General features: G+C 25.3%; 3 protein-coding genes across 4 annotated transcripts; 2 read left to right on the top strand and 1 right to left on the bottom strand.

Moving 5' to 3' along the window:
• The first annotated feature begins 446 nt into the window (after window positions 1–446).
• On the top strand, window positions 447–4643 carry LOC112601692 (DNA repair protein XRCC3-like). Of its 2 annotated transcripts, none has more exons than XM_025349425.1 (7): window positions 447–665; window positions 1924–2058; window positions 3408–3537; window positions 3610–3800; window positions 3875–4038; window positions 4096–4308; window positions 4383–4643. In XM_025349425.1, exons 2-7 carry the CDS (start codon window positions 1983–1985, stop codon window positions 4578–4580), a joined length of 972 nt encoding a protein of 323 aa, XP_025205210.1. In that variant the 5' UTR covers window positions 447–665; window positions 1924–1982; the 3' UTR covers window positions 4581–4643. The 2 variants fall into 2 exon arrangements, with proteins under 2 accessions (XP_025205210.1, XP_025205211.1); XM_025349426.1 differs by lacking the exon at window positions 447–665 and adding an exon at window positions 1718–1832.
• A 136-nt stretch (window positions 4644–4779) lies between these two features.
• On the bottom strand, window positions 4780–6333 carry LOC112601691 (protein MEMO1). The gene is made up of 8 exons (XM_025349424.1): window positions 6285–6333; window positions 6143–6224; window positions 5982–6050; window positions 5817–5929; window positions 5649–5760; window positions 5361–5580; window positions 5098–5202; window positions 4780–5029 (listed from the first exon to the last, which is right to left on the bottom strand). The coding sequence occupies exons 1-8, from the start codon at window positions 6331–6333 to the stop codon at window positions 4904–4906; spliced, it is 876 nt and encodes a 291-aa protein (XP_025205209.1). The 3' UTR covers window positions 4780–4903.
• Window positions 6334–6823: 490 nt separating this feature from the next.
• Window positions 6824–8731, top strand: LOC112601690 (AP-1 complex subunit mu-1). Its single transcript, XM_025349423.1, has 2 exons — window positions 6824–7888; window positions 7954–8731. Exons 1-2 carry the CDS (start codon window positions 7089–7091, stop codon window positions 8420–8422), a joined length of 1269 nt encoding a protein of 422 aa, XP_025205208.1. The 5' UTR covers window positions 6824–7088; the 3' UTR covers window positions 8423–8731.
• Window positions 8732–22557: the final 13826 nt, after the last annotated feature.

Below are 22557 nucleotides of genomic sequence, written 5' to 3'. Positions count from 1 at the left end.
AAAAGTAAGTAAAAAGTATCAAAATATGCAATATGTTATGCAGTTAAAATCCTAAAAATACGTAAGATAGTTTTTTATTTTAAATGAATAATGATAAAAAAAAAAACACAATTTTTATTTGATTAACTAAATAAGCAACTTATAATAATTAATAGATATTAGATAAGGTAATAATATTTTAAAATTACTCATCATAACTTAAGAAATAGTGGTGGGAATGGCTAAGGGTTCAAACTTCTATAATGATAGTTATTCATAACCAAGTTATGCAAAAAGAGTGGCATTATCATAATACTTTATATATACACCACACTGTTAATAAATACGGTCATACAGATGTTTATATTATGATCATGGACATATGTGATCAGATATTGTTATGATGTTCTTATCTTCATATAAAAGAATTAACCCTACTGGCTAAATCGAGACCCTTCGACCATCAGTGACTCGGACTTAATGTCACTGTCACTTTCTTCGTGTATGTCTTTGGTCGTGATCATACGTTAAGTGTAAATTGTATACGTCATCTAATCAATTTTGTGTGTCTTAAATAATAAAAATGTTACTTCAACATTAATAGTATATCTTTTATGTTTATAATTAACATTAAACTTGTACATCATTCTTGCAGCGTTTACCGAATGCCTGACAACCAAACAAGGGTAAGTCAATTTGATATAGGTACCTACATAATATATGTATATAATATCCTTATATATATAATCGTGTATATACATATATACATAAAAGCAGTGGCGTATTTTCAAATGTTTTGTGGGGGGGGGGAGGTATAAATATTAAGTACCTATAAGTTTATAATATAAAAAAACACATACAAGTTATGATGTAATAATTATATTATTTATACCTATTATATTATGTAGAGGTATTTCACTACTATAGTACTATTATGATTTATTAATATAAATTTATAGTTTTTTTTATAATAAAAAAGGTAAACGTCTTTTTTTTCTCTATAGTTCTTCAATAACTTCTTCCGGTTTTATTGAGTAGTTTTTATTTATTGATAACATCGCTAAACCGACAAAAATAACCCAAAGTTAATCCCAAGTTATTCATGACTTTTTTATTTTTCTGGGGGGGGGGTCGAGACCCGGGACCCCCCATCCCCCCACAAATACGTCACTACATATAAGAGGATAGTAATCCAGATCGCCCGCGCAACATATATGAATCCATATAGGTAGGTACGTTGTGCGAGCGTGTCTATTACGCTTTACTACACTTCCGAAAACTGCCTTGGATTATGATTATTTAGAAATTTAAAATTGGTTTTTTTTACTTATAAATGCTTATTCCCCTTCACCACCAAAAGAAGAATTCTATTCTGAATGGATATGAATTTGACACTGTCCAGTGTCCACGGTCCATTATTGATATTAGATATAACTAAATTAGTAATCGATTCTAGGTAGGTACCTATCATGAGGATGTCCATACTCCATATCTTATAAAAATGGATATTAGATACCTAGGACATTCATAGAGCTTATTTTAAGATTGATGTCACATTAATATATAAATAATAAATATCTTAATTCATGTCGTAAACCTTGTCATTATCTGTCGTCTTATCACTTGTCCGTGCTTATTACACTTGCATCTCTTATCAATGATTGTGGCTGCCGGGTACTAAGGGTGAAACATTAAATTTTAAAACTACTTTTATAGTGTTAAAGCCACGGTTAGATGAAAAAAATATTAATATTTTATTTTGTGGTACAGATGTAAAATAAGTTTCTTGAAGATCGAATTTCTCCTATTTTTTTGTATAAACGAACAGTAATTTTAGCACCTATATAAATTATGTATTTATTTTCAACCATTATATCCTTGTCTTCTTAGTTGTTAGTACATGACGTACTGAACTTACTTAATAAATCATAATTGTTTTAACAGTATTTTCTACGAACGGATTATGACTTCCAGGAATTCACACTGTCACTACTGTTGGTGAAATGAATTCGTCATCAGTAGACAATGATCTAGATCTGAATGTTTTTGACCCATATACACAAGCCGCGTTGATCAAAGGTAAAATTATAATATTTTTGTAAACGATGACCGATCATTGTCATAATTTATAAGCTCCCTAGAATATTAGAGGGCTATATAAAATATACTAGATTTGATTGTCTATGCAATACTTTATTTTATTTATGCTTATATATTTTTTAAACTAATGTCTAAATTGTGTTAGATAAACATTTTATTGGTAATTAGTTTATTAATTATTACCTAATCTTAAATTATATAATTGTATGAGTGAATTTCGTTTCAACTTTATTCAGAATAAGAGTATACCAGTTTGTTTATAAACAAAGGTATTGTACTTTGCCAAATCCATATATTATCAAATTGTGAATGGTGGTACCAATCCTGACTGTTAAGAAATTATATTGGTTGTGAAAACTCTACCAGTTTTCAATCACTGCATGTTGAACCCTTATTTTAAGTAGAATTATGAAAAACAATCGAAATATCTCGATTATGTTCATCACTAGTTATCAACATAGGTCATAGACTTATCAATTATATTATATTACTACAATTGAGTTCTAAAGTTTCAATTTTTTTTTTTTTGGCAATTTATTAACTTATATGAATTTAAAATTTAATTGCTTCTTGTCATTTAAATAATGATTGAATTGTAGATACCTAAATATTTGCAAATCACTTTTTAATACAAAAAATATTCATAAATATAAAGGTGTTAAAATCTAATTATAATAGGTACATTTTAGTATATTCAGTATTTACAGATTTTTATAGTATGTTTTACTTAATGTAGTATCATAATAATAATTTTAAATAATAAATGGAAGATAAGATTTATAAATTAATAAGTGTTAAAATAATTTTTGTATACCACGTCGGGGTTAACAATTAATAATATCCATGGATTATTGTTATATTAATATTTTAAGAAACCTAAGTTTTATTTTGCTCTTTTTTTAATATAATGCGACAAATAAAATTTATACAATATTTTTAATAACATTTAAAGAAAAAAATTCTATAAATATATAATATTGTTATTATAATATACAAAACCATAGTGCTATAAGAATAATACTATTATACAAACTTTTTTTTTTCTTACTGACTATAATAATAAATAAAAATACATAATAGTTCAATGCAACAAGAGAAATATGTCCATTAAAACTGATAGTGTATTATATTGTATTTTAACAATAGTTATAACAACACTTTCATGTCACAACGTCACGCATAAATTATTAACATAAATGAATAATTAAATTGATTAATTGTAAAAATATTGACATAAAAATAACATTATAATTTCAAGGGTATATTTCAAAAATAATATTTGCGAGTATACCTAATTGTTTATAGTATAATTGTTTTGTATTGTTTAGGAGGTTTTCTATTATCCACAAATATTTTAAAGTATACTGAAACAGAATTTAGAAAAAAAGTTAATTTGACTGTAGAAGCCACTCGCCGTGTGTTTATTGCAGCAGCTAATATAAGTGTATCAAATGTCAAGTAATATTAATTATAAACAAAGCATTACAACATGTGCATAAATACTGATTTTTTAATTCATTAATATTATAGATGTCATCAAGAGTCAAATAATCAAGTTCTTACTACAGGCTGTAAACAGATTGATGAACTTTTGGGGGGAGGACTATTCAAATGTGGCATTACAGAGATCTCCGGTGAAAGTGGCTGTGGGAAAACACAATTTTGTTTGCAGATAGCACTTACTGTTCAATTACCATTATCACTCAAAGGAGCAAAGTCTGGTTGGTAATAATCGTTAAAATAATAAATAAATTTAAAAAAAAGGTTCTAAATTTGACTTTTTATTTAAATTAAGGAGCTGCATACATTTGTACTGAAGACCGATTTCCTTCTAGTCGAATACAACAGATGATTTCTAATGTTCGTTTTAAGTATAAATGTGATAATAAAACTGATATGAATGAATTATGTCAAATAGATTATGGAGACAATATTTTAATTAGTCACATAGCAACTGTGGTAAATTATTTTGTTTTGATTAGAAGATTTTTGTCCAACTATTCTTATGAATTTTAGGAAGATTTAAAAAAATGTATCCATGAAATGCTTCCAAAAGCATTGTTACATAGATCTATAAAACTCATTATTATTGATAGTATAACAGCTGTGTTTCGTGGAGAATATGCATTAAATGAATTACCTCGTAGATCTAGAGATCTCAGAGATGTGGCGTTTTTTCTACATAAGCTATCTGTTGAACATGGATTGTGGATCATATGTGTTAATCAGGTAATATAAATATGAATGAAATATTATACAAATTTAACATACCATTAATTTCATTTTCATGTTTTCATATACAGGTAACTTCATCTATGTCAGATAACAGTGGAAAGAAATTAGTCCCATCTTTGGGACTTTCGTGGGCGAATTTAGTAACTACTAGACTTATGATGTCCAAAACACAGTCTTCTAGATATATAGAAGTGATGTTCAGTCCACATACGGCTTCAACAAGAGTTCCTTTTAGAGTTACTGAACAAGGGATTGAATCTAACTAAAATGCATTTTTATTTAACAAAAGTAATTATATTTTGAATTATTTTTTTATGATCAGTCATGAAGTATTTTTTTTTATATGTATATATATATATATATCAATTTTACAAAATATATTTATATAAAAATAATGCATTTAAAAAAAAAAAAAACTTACATTTTAATATTTATTTAATAATATAAACAATGTTTATAAAAACTTGATTATCATTATGGTTTACAATTTTATGTAATTAAGTATATAGTTTTTAAATTTAGTGTTAACACTGTTAACTTATACTTAGAAAAATGTGAATTAAAAATTTCACTATGAAGTACTATATTACTATTCAATTATAAGGGATGCAGATGCATAGCTAACTGATGAATCACCCAGATTGTAACATTTGCTAGACTGAGCATATTTTAGAAACTTGAGTGATAATTTTTGAGTCCGTAAATGATTTGCCGCCTAAAGATTACAATATTTTACAAGAAATAATTAAAATTAATAAATATTATTGATTATTTTAAGTTTACCTGTAATAGAACACTGATCGGATGTCTACCACATATAGTATTAGAGAAAGTTTTCAAGTATTCAACAAAAGCAGCTGGTTTTAAAGTTTCTATAGTATCCATGCCCTTGAAAAAAAGATAATGATGTACATAATTATTAAACTGTCATAATATTATAATTGTTATAATGATTGTAAATATTAATTTGATTTGATTTCTATTGTATAAAAAAAATTAAGCCAATTTAGTTATAACCTACAGATAATTAAACTTAAAAAACTAACCTTATGATCTAGAGTTTTAATTGATTGATGAATTTCACCCCAAGATTTTTCATAAAATGTATAACGAAATCTTTGTCCCCAATGACAAAAATCTGAAGATATAATAAAAAGATTTTTCGGATCTGCTAAATATTGAGAAAATATATGTCCATAGAGAGATTCTTTTTCAGTACTTAACGAGCCAACCATTACTGGCACAATAGTGAATTTATCTTTGTAGCTAAAATATAATAAAAGATGTACATAAATTATTGTTATTAAGTATGTAAATTTTTTTATGGTTATTACTCTTGCATCACTTTGGCAATATAAGGCAATTGCATTTCAATACTATGTTCGTCTTCATCTACTTTCATACTCATTCGTTCAAAATGTCCAGTTGACTCGAGCTCTTCGTATACTAAATATAATTTTAAAACAATGATATTGTCTTACTTCAGAAATATAAATTCTTACCTTCATTATCAATTTGTAAATCATAAAACGGTGTTCTATACTTAACAGCGCTTGACAAAGCACAACCGGATAGACGAACATTATGCGAGGGTCCAAGTATAAAAATACGTTGCCTAAAAATAACTAGAGTTACTTATGAAAAGTTTTGTTATCATTGTAACTTACACGACAAATGGACTTATTTGGCGATAAGCAAATGCTGCACAAGCACCACAATATTGATATCCGGCATGTCTGTAAAATAGAAATTCATTAGATTAATTGACGATATTGAATATTGATGAATATGACTTATTTGTTGAATGTATTATTCAGAAAATACGTACGGAGCTATTATGGCTCTAGCAGGCCCATGAGTGAGTTCAGCAGCACCTAACCAGTTTTCTAATTGATTGCTGAGTTCTTTTGCTGAAAAATTAATCGTAACATTTTATTCCGATCCCAAACATTGACAAAAAAATCACATACCAGACTCGTTGTACCATGTCCCAGAGTGACTAGCTCTACGTACAGCCATTTTCGTAGGATTAGCGTGAAGATTAATTTCACTGTAAGCAAAGAAGAAATGTTTAAAATCCGTCGAATGGAAATTCAGACGATCCGTTAATGGACACAGTAAAATAATACTGAAGACAATGGCAATTTATAATAGACTATTAGTTATTACTAACTAGCAATTATAGTAAAACACTAATACAGTATACAATACACTATAATAGTATAATACTATACTAATATTTTATCATGATATACTACATAATGAAAATGTAAAAATCTCCGTATAAATCGATGATAACAGTTTGATATCGAGTATTCGAGTACCGATCCGGTGTGGCCATATAGAAAATTACAATGGCCACGCGTCCAACTCGCTGGTTGTCTGACCATACTGACGTTTCATTTGGTTTGGTTCCACGCTTATCAAATGGTTATCACGTCAACGTTGGTCGATGGTGGTAAACTGGTGATTGGTTTGAGTGGTTTGATGAAATAATAGGTACAGTCCAAGATAATATAATTATTTTTATTATACTTAAAAAATACATTTTAATAATATAAATTAATTAAAATTTTATTATTTAACATTTATAATTGGGTGTTAGTTGTGGCTGACAAAAGTGTCCATCGTACAATTCTAAAGTTAACGACCAACGTCTTTTTAGTCCAGTCAAGGTGTTGTAGTGTGCCGTGGAAACTGCGTTCTATACGGGGACCGTGAGTCTAATGAAGTGATTCGACGGAGAGCATTAAATAAGTAATCGTTACACGAAAATGTCTGCGTCTGCTATTTATATATTAGACGTCAAGGGCAAGGTGTTGATATCCCGAAATTATCGGGGTGATATTGCGCCCAATGTTATTGAAAAGTTCATGCCACTGCTGATGGAAAAAGAAGAGGAGGGATCATTGACTCCCCTGTTACAGACCGAGGAGTGTACGTTCACATACATAAAATGCAACAATCTTTATGTTGTGTCCACGACCAAGAAGAATGCTAACATCATGCTGGTTTTTGTGTTTCTACATAAGGTTGTGCGAATCATGAATGAATATTTTAAAGAAATTGAAGAAGAGAGTATACGTGACAACTTTGTAGTTATATATGAACTTTTGGATGAACTGCTTGACTTTGGGTATCCACAAACTACCGACAGCAAAATCCTACAAGAGTACATTACCCAAGATGGTCACAAATTAGAAATACAACCTAGAATCCCTATGGCGGTAACTAATGCTGTGTCTTGGCGCTCAGAAGGGCTCAAGTATAGAAAAAACGAAGTATTTTTAGATGTTATCGAATCAGTAAATTTGTTAGCTAGTGCTAATGGAAATGTACTTAGAAGTGAAATAGTAGGTTCAATCAAAATGAGAGTTTACTTGTCTGGAATGCCAGAACTACGTTTAGGGCTTAATGACAAGGTATTATTTGAAAGCACTGGACGTGGCAAATCAAAATCTGTAGAACTTGAAGATGTTAAATTCCATCAATGTGTTCGTCTATCACGATTTGAAAACGATAGAACTATATCGTTTATTCCTCCAGATGGAGAATTTGATTTGATGACATACAGGTAATTTTTTGTAGTTTAATTTATTAGGGAAACCATTAGATAATAATACTTTAATTTTCTTACAGGTTAAGTACACACATCAAGCCTTTGATTTGGATTGAAAGTGTTATTGAAAGACATGCTCATAGTCGGGTTGAATACATAGTTAAGGCAAAATCACAGTTTAAGCGTCGATCTACTGCCAATAATGTAGAAGTAGTTATCCAAGTCCCCATGGATGCTGATTCTCCTAAATTCAAAACTACTGTAGGTTCAGTCAAGTATATGCCAGAGCAAAATTCATTAGTATGGTCGATAAAGTCTTTCCCAGGTGGTAGAGAATATTTAATGAGAGCACATTTTGGTCTACCAAGTGTTGAAAATGAAGAAACTGAAGGTAGGCCTCCTATACAGGTGAGGTTTGAAATACCATATTTCACAACATCAGGCATTCAAGTCAGGTACTTGAAAATTATTGAGAAGAGTGGTTATCAAGCATTACCTTGGGTACGATATATTACCCAAAATGGAGACTACCAGTTAAGAACCAACTAAAACACTGAGTTTGTATAATTATTAATTATTATTATAGTTGAATATATGATATTTATTACATTATTATCTTTTACTTCAAAAATGAGGTAGCAAATAACATTACTTTTAATTAAAAAAACTTTCCTTTTTTTTAAAATTGTTGATCCGTCCTATGCATTGTATTTTTAATTTAACCTGTCATTACATAAATATTACTAAACTAAAAATGACTGCTGTAGGTGTTAACTGTTTGTTGATTTTATTGTAAAAACAATATCATCCTATATTTTAATAAATTGTAAATATTTCATAAAAAAAATTATAACAGAATGTTTAGTTATTGGTTTAGTATAAGTCATAATATTATGTACCTACATACCAATATTTTATTCAATTTTAATTATTATTATTAATATTATTAGTTATTGTTAATACCAGTTATTATACATCTTAATAAAATATCAAATGAGTATTATTTAAGTTACTGTTTTTTTTTTTTTGAAAATATGTTTTAAGTATTTATTAATTTATTTTATCATTTAGTGATTAAAATAATGGTCTTTTAGAAGTTTAATGATTTTATATTATTTTATAATATAAACAATACGCAGCGCTATAATTATATTATTATTCTAGTGGCTTTATGTTAAGTTTGTGTACCTATAAAGATACGACATGATATAATATCAGTATTTAAAAAGTATTGATAAATATATATAAATTATAGCTGAATGTTGAACACAGAACTCCCAAGTGAAGTCATTAGTTTGTAAAATATGCTGCAGATTAATTATATATTATAACGCAAAAAATTTAATCTGTTTTGTGCTAATATTGATTATGCTGAAATAAGAATCTTGGTAGATACTTAATATAGTTATATATAATAAATATACATTATGCGTAAGAGTTCATTTTTATATATTTCACATTAAATTCATAATTTTTTTTTTTTAGTAGGTAAATTAACTTATAAGATATAATGCTATATTATAGTTTTATATTTATTAACGCGTTAAAATATATATTATATAATTAAATATTAACTATTAAACATTTATTATTTTATACTTAAATTAAAAATTTCTTTAAATTTTACTGAGAAATTTAGAATATTTTGAATGCGCATTTTATATGTTAAATTTGTTTCAATACTGCTTATTGGGTAAGCATATTGTAGATCAAAGCTACGGTATATTATAAATTATAATATAATATATTGAGATGGTTTTGTAATCGTAAATTCTGGAATTGTTAATATTAAATTTACAGTTACGCAAAATAAATTATTTCTAGGATTTGATTAATATACTCGTATTATCAATTTAAAATTAATAAATATAAAAATTTGGGGAGCTAGGTACAAACAGTTCTATTGTGTATTTGTGTAGAAGATTTTGAGTGTATCTTTATCATTGAGTAGGTAATCGTAACGGATACATTAAAACTTTAATTCAATTCGATTCTGAGTAGAAACTAAGCCTCTAGCTAAGGATTAGATACAGAATCTATCAGAAATTGATTTGTATTAGTGTAAAACTAATGGTATATTATGGTGAACTGTACGAATAGGGCCTAAATTGGGATAAAATGACAAAAGTTACTATTTTATTTTGAGCTTACAACACATTGTAAAAAATAGATATCTTAATTTTGTAAATATTTTCATTAATTTGCTTAACCAACATTTTTTTCTGGATTTGCTTTAAACAATTTTGTTTTTTCTTAATATTGACAATATATTATTATATAAATATTAATTAGATTTTTCTTACATCATAGTACACGTTAGTTGTTTGGACGTTTAAGCATAAAATATTTGCGCTTAGATAAGGCATACATTAGTGTATAATTGTTATTAAACTAAAAAAAAATTCCATTAAATACCTACTGATAAATGTATAAATGATATAATTTCGAAAATAAATAAAAACTGATTTTGAACTTTATGCCTCAGTGTGCCGTAAAGGTGATTTAACTGGAGCAGAATTTACATTTCTTAGAATATTAGTGTCACTGTCAGCCACGTATATATATATGTACTCAATGTAGGTATGTAAATAAATAAATAAATATATATATTTATATAAACATTCTATACAAATTGGGAATAAGATTGTGTTTAGTTCAAATGAATATTGTAAGTAAGGTTATTTATTATTAATTAATACTACGATTAGTATTTACGAAGAGAACTAACAGTTTATGAATTTAGATGAGCATTGATAAAAGATTTTGCATTGAATTGTCTATGTTTTATAGAAAAAATTATTTTCTATAAAATAATTATATTATAAACAATATTAATTTAAAATAAAAAACAAAACAATTTAAGACAAATCCATAGTTTTAGTAATTTGGTATATACCTATAGGCAGTGACGTATTTAGGATTTTGTTGCCTTGGGTACACATTTTTTTAATGCTAATTCCCTCACAGGTTTTTTTATAGTGGACATTTTTCTTACCCATAAAAAAAGCTGACAATAAGTACATGTGATATGCTAATAGTTTCATATAGAATAAAAATCTATATAGCTGAAGGCAGTGGCGTATCCAGGATTTTTTTTAGGGGGGTCTAAAATTTTACCATATATACTACCTACTATCAAAAACAAAAAAAATAAAATAAACCAAATATTTAATGTTTATAGTGCAAATAATTTGTTTATATTTTCAGTCAGTCATTAAGTTAATATATATATATATACGAGTATATACATAATAATAAATAGTAATAGTAATTCAATAATAAAAACGGGTTAATCCCAACAAAATTATAAGTGTATGTAATGCTGGTATAAGAGTATTATTGTAGTATGCGTTCATGCATACAAATAAATTTAAATCTTTAAAACAAAATCTAGTAAATAAGGCCAACGAGGGGGGGGGGCATGGCCCCGTGGCCCCCCTGGATACGCCACTGTCTGAAGGCAAACAATAAATTAACACACGCGCGTTTATTATGAAATCTGGAGATTCATTTTACAAAATAGCTGTATTGTAGTGTTGATATTAATATTACGTTTTGTTGACATTGATTTGCTTATAAAAAAAATAACTAACATTTTATTATTATTTTTTTTTTACATCTGTTAAAAAAAAAAAGCTCCCAGTTAAATTGCTGCCCCCAAAAAAGTACTGTTCAGGAAAATTGCTCCCCATGCCCCCCCTCCCCCTATAAATGCGCCACTGCCAATAGGCTATAGATTATATTCATGTTGACGCATGGAAATATATAAGTATGCAATTATGTAATCATGCGAACACAGCGCTATGTTAAAAAGTCTGTATAAGTATCTACTTGGAAGTTGTCATATTTTGTGAAAAACATACATTTGTGTTTAGTATGTTTTGTGTAATCACGTATACTGAGTCTACAGTGTAGACAGTAATAGTAGGTTTATAAGAACCTATATAATATACTTCTATAACACATAATATATTGTACGGCAACGAAATGTGGAAATACATAAATTATTATTCGATTTTTAATTATATTTACGTATATCTGTGACTTGAAAATCATATTAAATAAATATAATATTTTTTTTAAATTATAAAAGTTAGAAGCATGTTTATAAATGATAAACCCGTAAGTAGTTCTTGAAATTAACGAAATACGGCGAAGATAATAGGTGTTAATAAAATGGCCAAAGATGAAATAGTTATAGATTAGTTAAGTGATAAGAATTTAAAATTTTACAAGTTATAAAATTTAACTGAGATAATTTTGAATATTTAACAGATTACTCATGAATTACGAAAACTCGTAAAATTATTCTTATTATGATCTTAATATATTTTAATACACATTAATTTAAGATTAATTGGTAGCTTAGCGAGATGATAAATGCATTAAAAGATTATATTATACCGGTAATCGGTAAAGTACAATATTACATAATAAATATCATTAGGTATTTGGATTACGTGAAATTATTGTGAAAACAAATCGTTGAAAAATTAATAAAAACACCGCTCTATAGGTACCTATAATAGTTTTTCAAAATTTAAACTATTTAATATTTTAAGTAGAACCTTAGTAATAAGTTAGTAAATATGTTTAATGTAAATCGTTTATATCGATTAAACGGATATGTTTTAATATTATAAGTTTCGATGAAGATACTTACTTCTGTTAAGCATAATATTATCATAGTCATTAGTCTAAATTTATACATTACACGTGATAGGTAAGATATGCAATTGATATAAAAACCATAATAGGTATTTAAAAATATAATACAGATAAATCAACAATAAAAGTAGTTATATTTACTGAACATACTCATCCCTTTTTTATGCTTTATATTATATTATTATGTATTCATTGAAATTGCAATTGTTGAAATTTTTTTTAGATTTTAAGCTGAAGGACTACATTTATTACTTCATATTATCTATACTTCAGATAAATATTATTTACAGATTTTTTTTTATCATATTATACAGAATGTATTGCGCAGATGATACAAACTTATTTAATTCCAAATAAGAACAACAATTTTTATAGTAGATTAATATTTATTAAGCATACTTTTTTTTTTTACGCATTTAATTTATTTTGTTTTATATTTATAATAAATGCCCATCGGTTTTTGAAAATGGAACAAATGATTAACATAAAAAATATGCTTATGAATAATTACAATAATAATAATATATAAAGTAAACAATTAATATAATAAAACAGAATTATTTAGGCCAAATATAAAAATTATTATAATAGAATACATATTTTTTTTTTATCATTATTATTTTTTTTATTAATCTTTTTTTAAGCCCGGCAATCAAGGCCATTAGCTGTGGATAGGAACAGTAGGTTTTTTGTGTAAAGTTTTGTTTGTTTGTTAGGTTTTGGTTAGATGGGTTGGAACACGTGTGTGTTTGTGTATGCGCTATGGATTCATTCCCAAGAACTCAGGTGGTCACCTATTCCAGAGTTAGTGACACACCAAAACACATTATAGTGACTGAGGCTAACCACCGCGCCAACTAGACCACATAATACATATTGTTCTGACAAAAGGATTATTTATTATTTAAATCATAATTCGAAAAATACTTTTATAAATTAGTTCTACGATAACTATAATTTTTAACTTATCATAATATGTGTATATGTCTACTTAATTTACCTGACTAATGAATCCTAGTCCAAATTATTATTGTTATTATTATTAGTTATTACAGATAATAGGTAACCGATCTTACATAATATGTATTACAGTTTACATTTATTAATGTGAATATGTCATTGTACTTATATATATATATATATTTAATATTTTATAGTAAACATAATCACGCAGGGCAATGGCGATTATAATAGATAGAAGTTCTATACTGTTCCAGATGTTGGTGAATCATTTTATGTACAGTGTGTCTGTATCAATATACTATGTATAATGTACACACCATCGGTATCTAAATTATACAGCACACTCGTATACACAGTAGGTACATGTACAGTATATACAAATAATATAATATAATATTTTATAAAACCGTCTTTGTGCCCATGGATTATTTCTACTAAAATCTCACGTGCTCGAGTATACATATATATTATAATATACATATTATTACATGCACTCGTACATAAATATACGCGTCGATAGTTCCGTAATTAAGGAAAGCCGATAAAGGTAGGATAAATATACCTATATTTATGGTTTATGCAAGCATTTTACCACACCGCAGTATGAAAAGAAATGCATTAAGTGTATGTACATACGTATTATAATAATAACCATGTAATAATAACCATCATTATGTTCGGATTCGTTCTCTGCAAACGAGACCCCATTATATTCGGTTATGTTAAAAGTAAGTATGTAAGTCGTATACATACATTCACGCACGAGCGCGTACTATATAAACACATGGTATTATTATATTATATATAAAAATAACTGAAGAAAACAATTTCTCTCTTATTTCAAGAGAAACAACACGGAAATAATACCCGAAAGATTGGCATGAACCTTGTGACAAATTGGAATATACTCACCCGAATCTGTATATAGTGTATACTGCAGTACACACAATGTGCATACTATACATGTAAATACACTACATACACACATCTTTACATATGTACATACGTTATTCATACATACTTACTTCATGACTTACAAGTATAAATGTAGGTAATAGTGTTTGATATTTCGATGATGAAGAAAAAGAGGGGTGACGGGAGAACGTATAACAGTTTAACTGAAAATAACGATTCGTGTATGAAAATATTATATTATTTAGAAAACTGCAATAATTCATTCTGATTTTAATATTATAGTAATATTTTTATAGAGTATAAAGATTTTTAACGCCTGGTAAACCTTTGGAGTTTTGTTTAATATGTAGGTGTTTAATAAATTATTAATAATATAGTTACAAGTGTATATACCTTTTCAGATTGTGTCTGAAATGCTTTTTGAGTGTTTGCGGTGAAATATTTTTGAATTCAGATCACGAACAACTATGGATTTTTATTGTACTAAAAATTTTGTTTTGAAGGCAGTTTGAAAATTTATATTGTATGTACATAATATATGTATAGTCTGTAACATATCCAACAAAGTCGTAAAATAAACTTAATGTTGTAAAAATAAATATTCTCTAAAGTTACATAAAAGTTTTGTTTAATATGTGCATCTATACTTGTGTATAAACATGTATAAAATACACTAAAGCGCATAATATTGTGACATCGACCGATACGTTTATATAATGAAGATGAATACGAATGTCATCTGTTTTAATAAAAGAAATATCTTTAAGAAATATATTATGTTATAATATCCTGTGAAAATAGTTTACTCAGAATTATTACATAAGTCATCAGTCATCAGAAATATAACGTATGGGCTTATTATACAAACAATATATGTATTGTTACATAATATGTCACAGGGTTATGTTATTTATGATTGTTAAAAGTAAAACTACAATTTTGAAATGAAAGATTAGGTGCATAGTACTATAAAATCTTAAAAAAAGTTTCTTTTTCCTGTATATCCTTACACATGTAATTTATTAAGACTAAGCAGGGCAATTTACCAAGCATGCTCACCCTATTTTTTTAAAATTTAATTATGATTTTATTTAAATTCAAGTATGTAAATCCTGAAGATTATAATACTGTTCATTAGTGTTCTGCCTTCTGCTGCAAACAATTTCAACATCGTAGCAGTAAAATAATAAAATTAAACATTTTAGTATTTCACTGTTTGAGATTCTTAAGTTTTGAAATAATTTTTAATATAAAATATTAATTATATACAAAGACGGGACAGAGAAATTTTCTAGAATAATTAAAAAACAATTAAATGTTGATCTCTTATACAGAAATAACACAAAAAAATATATATGAAATAAATGTATTATGTATTCATATTTCCCTCGTTATAACAATATGGAACCCTAAATAACAATGCAGTATTATTATTAGTATGTATATTCATCTCGATATCAAAGGAATATTCAGAAAAAATTTCCAAGTGAGAGGGTAATTTTTCTTTTGTAGAGACTTTAAAACAACCTTTTAGTGTTCCATTCTACTGTACTGCTATAAATATCAAAGCTAATGAGTAATGAGTAATAGTCGCTTGTCGTTACGATTATAGCATTACACAATATGTTCAATAAACTCATTGACAGTAATAGTCTTATATTAGTCTTAAGGACAATTTTATTAATGGAATTGATAATTAAAATTAGGAATAAATGGTATTATATATCTATCAAATAAATAATTTTTTACATTATTCTTCTTTCCAAAAAATAATTTTTATAGATAAATACAATCATGGCTATGCTTATAATTAAATAAAAGGATATATAGATTGATTTAAGATAAGAACCATGAATAATTTAAGATTACACATAGTATTTATTTTGTATCCTGCAGTCCAGCTAAAAATAATTAAATTTGAGTTTTAAATCTCATTAATTTATCTTTACAAAAAATTTATTATTCAATGTATTAATTGATTTGTATTAGTTTTATTTCTTTTATTTCGACCTCTAATAGAAGGCCTTTTGACTTTTGTTATTTTGTATTTAATATTATTTATCAATTAAGATTTTTGTTTAACGTACGTAATTATAATAAACGTAAATTAAAAATTAAGTTAAAAAATTTTAATTCCTTAGTCTTATTTAATAATCACCTAATGCTTCTGTTGATACTGTTTGATTATTATTATTACATTTCATTTTAATACTATTATTAATTATTGTTATATTACTATTTGGGTTAAAATAAAAAAAAATATTAAGATGTATTTCATAAATGCAAACAAAGCGGATTTAACATAATATTAAATTCCATCCTAATTTTTATTATTTGTTGGGTTATATTTTGAAAGTTATGCAACCCAGTTTGAAGTTAAAACATGTAGTATATATTCTAAGGTGTATATAAAAAATATAGATAATAATATTATGAGATATGACAATAGTAAGTAATGCAAGGATATGGTTTGTACAATAGTAACCCATTAAATTGAGTTAACATATAGCTATTTACATTTTAAATTGGTCATAAATAAGGCTTGTAAGTTATAATGGTTAGCACCAAATAGTACTTAAAAGTAGTACCAAGTAATTTATTATAGATAAAATATAAATACAAATATATATGTTTTTCAAATAAAAAAATCGAGGATGCATAGGTGTGAATAATAAACATGTATCTTAGCTGAGACAAACATCTACAATATTAAAAATGAAAATTTTTTTAAATAAATTTGTATTAACACATATAAATACGTTATCGATGAAGTAATTAATAATTCTATAAAAAATAAATAAATTATACATTTACAATAACAGTGATGCAATAATACTCTTAAATATCTAGTAAATCTAAATTAGTTGTTATAATAAGATAATCAATACATCTACTGTTAATTATTTAGGGATTAGTCATTGGTGCCTGTTTCTTTAAATACAATTAGTTCATTATCAACAGTAAATTTCAATATAATAAATATATTGAACATGTAAAGGTATCTTAAATGTATTAAAGTGTTTACTAAAATGTCATATTACTCATTAAGCATAATATGTAATGTATAATATACTTTGAATATATTATTTACTAGGTATATTTTTAACTATCGGTATTCATAAACATAAATTATGTAAGTCGTAAGATAATAAAAATCAACTCGTATATAATGGAATGTAATGATAATTGAAATAATATAAAAACTATAACATCCAAGAACATGTGATTTCAAAATTAAAACCAGGAGTCATTTTGGTGTATAATTAGTTTGTTTAGCTTTTAACCTTGTTAATTTAGTTAGTTACTGTAAATTTGAGTTCAATAGTAAATTATTGCAGATGTAAAACGATTCTGAGCGGAAATGATATGTATGCCTCAATTTCTTAAGACAATTTATAATTTATTAATACTATTTTTGTTTATTAGTAATACGCTAATACAATATGTTAAACTATTTTTTTTTTTAAAACATACACTTACATATATATTATGTAATAACTAATAATTCATAATTATTATATATATGTGTAATGTGTATATATTATATCATTGTAATTAATTTGTAAGTAAATGATGACGTAGATCTAAGGATGGTGTGAAGATTATCGAGATATCTATAAATATCGTAAAATGTATTTAAATATTTTAAAAAGAAGAAAGTAGATGAAAACCGTTCTGCTGTACAGTAAGATCAAATATTTTATTGTAATGAGTACATCTGAAAAATCAGAAGATTTAAAATACACTTAATTTTAATAATTTATCAACCATTTATTATATACAAAGAAAAACGATTTTGATAATCTAACTTTTTGGGAACGAAGGTTATCATAAAATTATGTTGATAATAATCCATTTAATTATAAAATTTTATTTTTTTTGTTTTTCCAATTATCAAAACTTTGCAATAGTATTATTTATATTTAATTTGTTGACAGAAACCTCTATCAATATTTATAAAGCGGACTATTTTTCTAGAAAAATTTTTTTTAGACTCTAAAATAAAAAAAAAAATCATCACATCATTGTAAAATAAATATGTGTATATTAATCACTTTATTCAAAATCCACTAAGTAATTGATCATTGTGTAAAATAATAATAATACATATAATGGTGAAATGTTTCTCAATTTGATTCATGTTCTACTTACAACTGTATAAATATAACGCTTGAAATAATAAAAATTGATCAATCGTCAAATTATGTACCTAATATAAAAATTTAAGTTTCTATAAATAATGTTTTAAAATTATAAAAAAATTAATTTATCATTTAAATAATTGATTTCATTTGAATTAAAACTTAAAATATTTATAAAAAAATAATAGTATTTTTAGATTTCTTAAATTTAATGATTTCAGTATGAATTACTTATTAAAAATCTTGTGTACAATTTTCAAAACTTAGATACAAAAAAAAAGTTTTTATAAATACTTAACTACAAAAAAATTTTACAATTTTTTACAATCTTGACGAATTTTGTTAAAATACAACTTCTAATGCATGTAAAAAAAATTCTGCTAATGTATTTTTAATATTTTATACAGATATAAAAAACTTTTGTGGACTATTAAATTTTTATGAATTTCAACCCAATGGATAATTTTCTATTGACATTTATATTAAAAAAAAAAAAAACAAAAATTGAAAATTTTTTGTCCTTTTAAACAACTTAGAAAGAGTTGAAAATTTTTAAAAAATTTGTTGAAAATTTTAATGTAAACATTTAGTAAAAATTATAAGTATCTCTTGTTTTTTTTTTCTTGAAAAACAGTAAAATATTAAAAATTGTTTGAGGAAAAATAATTATTTTATGAGTAAATATCAAATGTCGTTAACATTTGAACTAGAAATACTCATTAAAAATTAATTGTCTTCTCGGTAGAATTTTTTTACATTTAAGTCGAAAAATTATAAAAATGTTGTATACAATTTTTAAAACTTAGGTATAAAAATAACATTTTTCATGTATTTTTAACTACAAAATAATGCACTCATTTTTGAGATTTTTATGAATACTATCAAAGTTTCAACTTTAAACGCTTATAAAAATATTGTGACTATAGATTTTTCAAAATTTCTTAATTGAGAAATTAAAAACTCACGAGGACAAGAACATTTTTTTATACCTATAAATAACTTAAAAAACGTTGAAATATTTTTTAAAAATTGCATTTTAATATAAAATATAACATAAAAATTTGTTAAAAATTTCAAGTATTTATGGTTATTCCTTTTTTGAGTAACATCGAAAAAATAAAATCGATCTTGTCAAAAATTGGATTTGTCTGAAAATTCCCGTTTTTCTTTAATTTTTTGTTTGTTTTTTCCGATTACAAAAACAAGTATTGTAATTTTTTAAATTTGGCTCATTTGAAGTACAGACTAGATCCAATTATTGGTATTCAAAATCACCTCTATTTAATATATATTATATCTATCTAATATATATTCCAAGCGTATGTCAAAATTATTACTCTGCATATTATTGAATATCATACGAGCATCTTGCATGTTTTTATTCAGTTTTTGAATTAATAAAGTTTTAAACTGTAGTATTCCCACGCGAAGTTTTGTCATTGAGATTGGTTCTATTATAGTAGAGTGTTGCGTGGGGATACGAATAGATTTTCTAGTGGAGTTTCTTTCGCTGGACAGAATATTCTTCTCTGACCTCATTCTTCAAAATACTGAAAAAATTGACTAACGACAGTTATGTAGCTAAATAGCCTATCTAAAACGCCGCGTAATTGCAATTATATAAATATTAAAAAATAAATAAACATAAATTATTAACATTATGTACATCCCGGGAAAATAGATCCAATGATGGTGGCAACGCCAGAACGAAATGCGTGAAAAATTTTTCAAACAGTACAATTTTTATAAGTCGGTCATCAAAAAACATTGATAAAACTTTATGATACAAAAATTAAGCAAATCGACTTGGTGTAATGACTATGTGTATGTTTATAAATAAATATTATATTATAATTTTCTAATATATATCTTGGAAATTTATTCAAAATCAAAGCAGCTCTAATCTATGATTATACGTATTAATATACATATTCATAAATTATACATGTATATATTATATGCAGTACAGACTGAAATGAGTGATAATAGTGAAACACTCTAATTTATCCGTTAACATATCGGTTTATCTCAGGGGTCGGCAACCTGCGGCCCGCAAAGCAATTCTTAATGGCCCGCACAAAGGTGGTTAATTTTTGTGTTTTACTTTTGTTTAATAACATTTTCATATAATTTTCAATATTATATAATTCTTTTTCCTTTATAAATAAAATCTTATCTAACCGTTTCATAATAGCAATACAATTATAAGTATTATATCATAATATGTAATTTTTTTTTTTTTAATGTGGCCCTTGATGAACAATTGAAAAAAAAATGGCCCGTGTGGTTAAAAAGGTTGCCGACCCCTGCTGTATACAATGTATTCATATTATATACTATGTTATTCACACTAGTGGATAATTATTAACAAACTGCACGTACGTTGTAAATTATTTTATACCTAAGCATACATAATATGATATACTCACGGTAGAATTAACCTAAAGGTTGAATAAGTTTTAAATAATAACAATGATCCTGAATTGTTTTATTTTTTTTTTTTTTTTTTTTTTGACCCAAAAAGAGTTAACAGTCACAAAAAATAAACACTCATTTTTGTAAAATTATCATCATCACTCTGCTCAGAATCTAATTTGATATAAATATTTATTATTATAACAATTAAATACTAACAATATATTTCTGCAATATTTTTGAAAAAAATTAATATCAACCTATCGTAATACTAAAATTTAAGTAAATAACTTTAATAACTATATCGAAAGTATATTAAAGTATAGCTATTTTATAAAATATACTTAGTGATATAGACTGGCGAATTGTTTTCATCTAGAATCGTTTGTTGTATACACTAATATATCAATGAATTCAAATTTAACACACCCATAACAATGATCCACTCAATGTTATATATAACAGAGACCCTCCGAGTCTCAGAGAATATATTGATAAAACTTTTATTGAAAACGGCTAAGTCCTTCGGAAGTTAGACACACAAAAGAATTATACATATAAAGATAGATGATTGATGTAAAGACTATAGAGGTATAAGTACAATTATTGTACCACCATAATATGTTATTTTTTTTAACATTTTAACCAAACTATTTTTAGTTAAGTACATGATCAAAATTATTATTTATTATATATATTTTTCTCTTCAGCAAAAATTATTTTCTCAAGACAAATATTGTTGAGTTATTCTGATTTAAATATTTTTAATTATTTTTTATCGTTTTAACATTAATAAAAATATCTTTTTGTAAATCACTTAGTTAAAATTATATAAATATATTATATACTTTATTTAACAATTCATGTAAATAAAAGAATTTAAATGAAATTATCGAAGAACGTGATACATTGTTAAAATCCAGTAATGTACATGTAATGTAATGTACAGATTGTAAATTTCCAATAAACGCCATTTATAAAAAAAAAAATAAAAAAAAAATAATATTTTATTGCATCAAATTACAATTTACACTCCGCTATTTTATATTCTAAATATAAAAAGTATAACGAGTCGTTTTTACTAAAAAGAAAAATTTTAAATCACGTTTTTATGATATATTTTTATTTCAATATGTTTAGAATTTCAGATTTATTATACGATGTACCTCAATCAATCATCAATGCATTCCATTTAGTAAAAAATTTTTAGTATCCAACGATATAATAAATTTTAATAATGTTTTTAAATATAAAATATATTTTAATATATTAAGAATAAAACAATAAATAAAAATATTTGTGTTCAAGATATAGGAGAAAAATATTTGAAAATAAAACTAATTTTCTTAAAATTATTTTCAATCTAAAAGGCTATAAATCAAATAAAAAATATAAAAATACAATACAAACTAATAATTTTTTTATTTTAATATTAAAAGGAGAATAAATATATAAAAATTAAACTTTTATTACAAAATCAGCTTTTAGAAATTACGGTTACAATTATATAAAATAAATTTAGAAACAACAAATATAATAAAATTAATAATTTTATCGTGCCTATACAAATATTATTTATAT

This window comes from Melanaphis sacchari, unplaced genomic scaffold (genome assembly GCF_002803265.2).
Source record: "Melanaphis sacchari strain LSU unplaced genomic scaffold, SCAv2.0 Contig7_pilon_pilon, whole genome shotgun sequence".
Classification (NCBI taxonomy): domain Eukaryota; kingdom Metazoa; phylum Arthropoda; class Insecta; order Hemiptera; family Aphididae; genus Melanaphis; species Melanaphis sacchari.
Note: the sequence above shows the minus strand (reverse complement) of the source record. Positions and strands in the feature narration are given on the sequence as shown.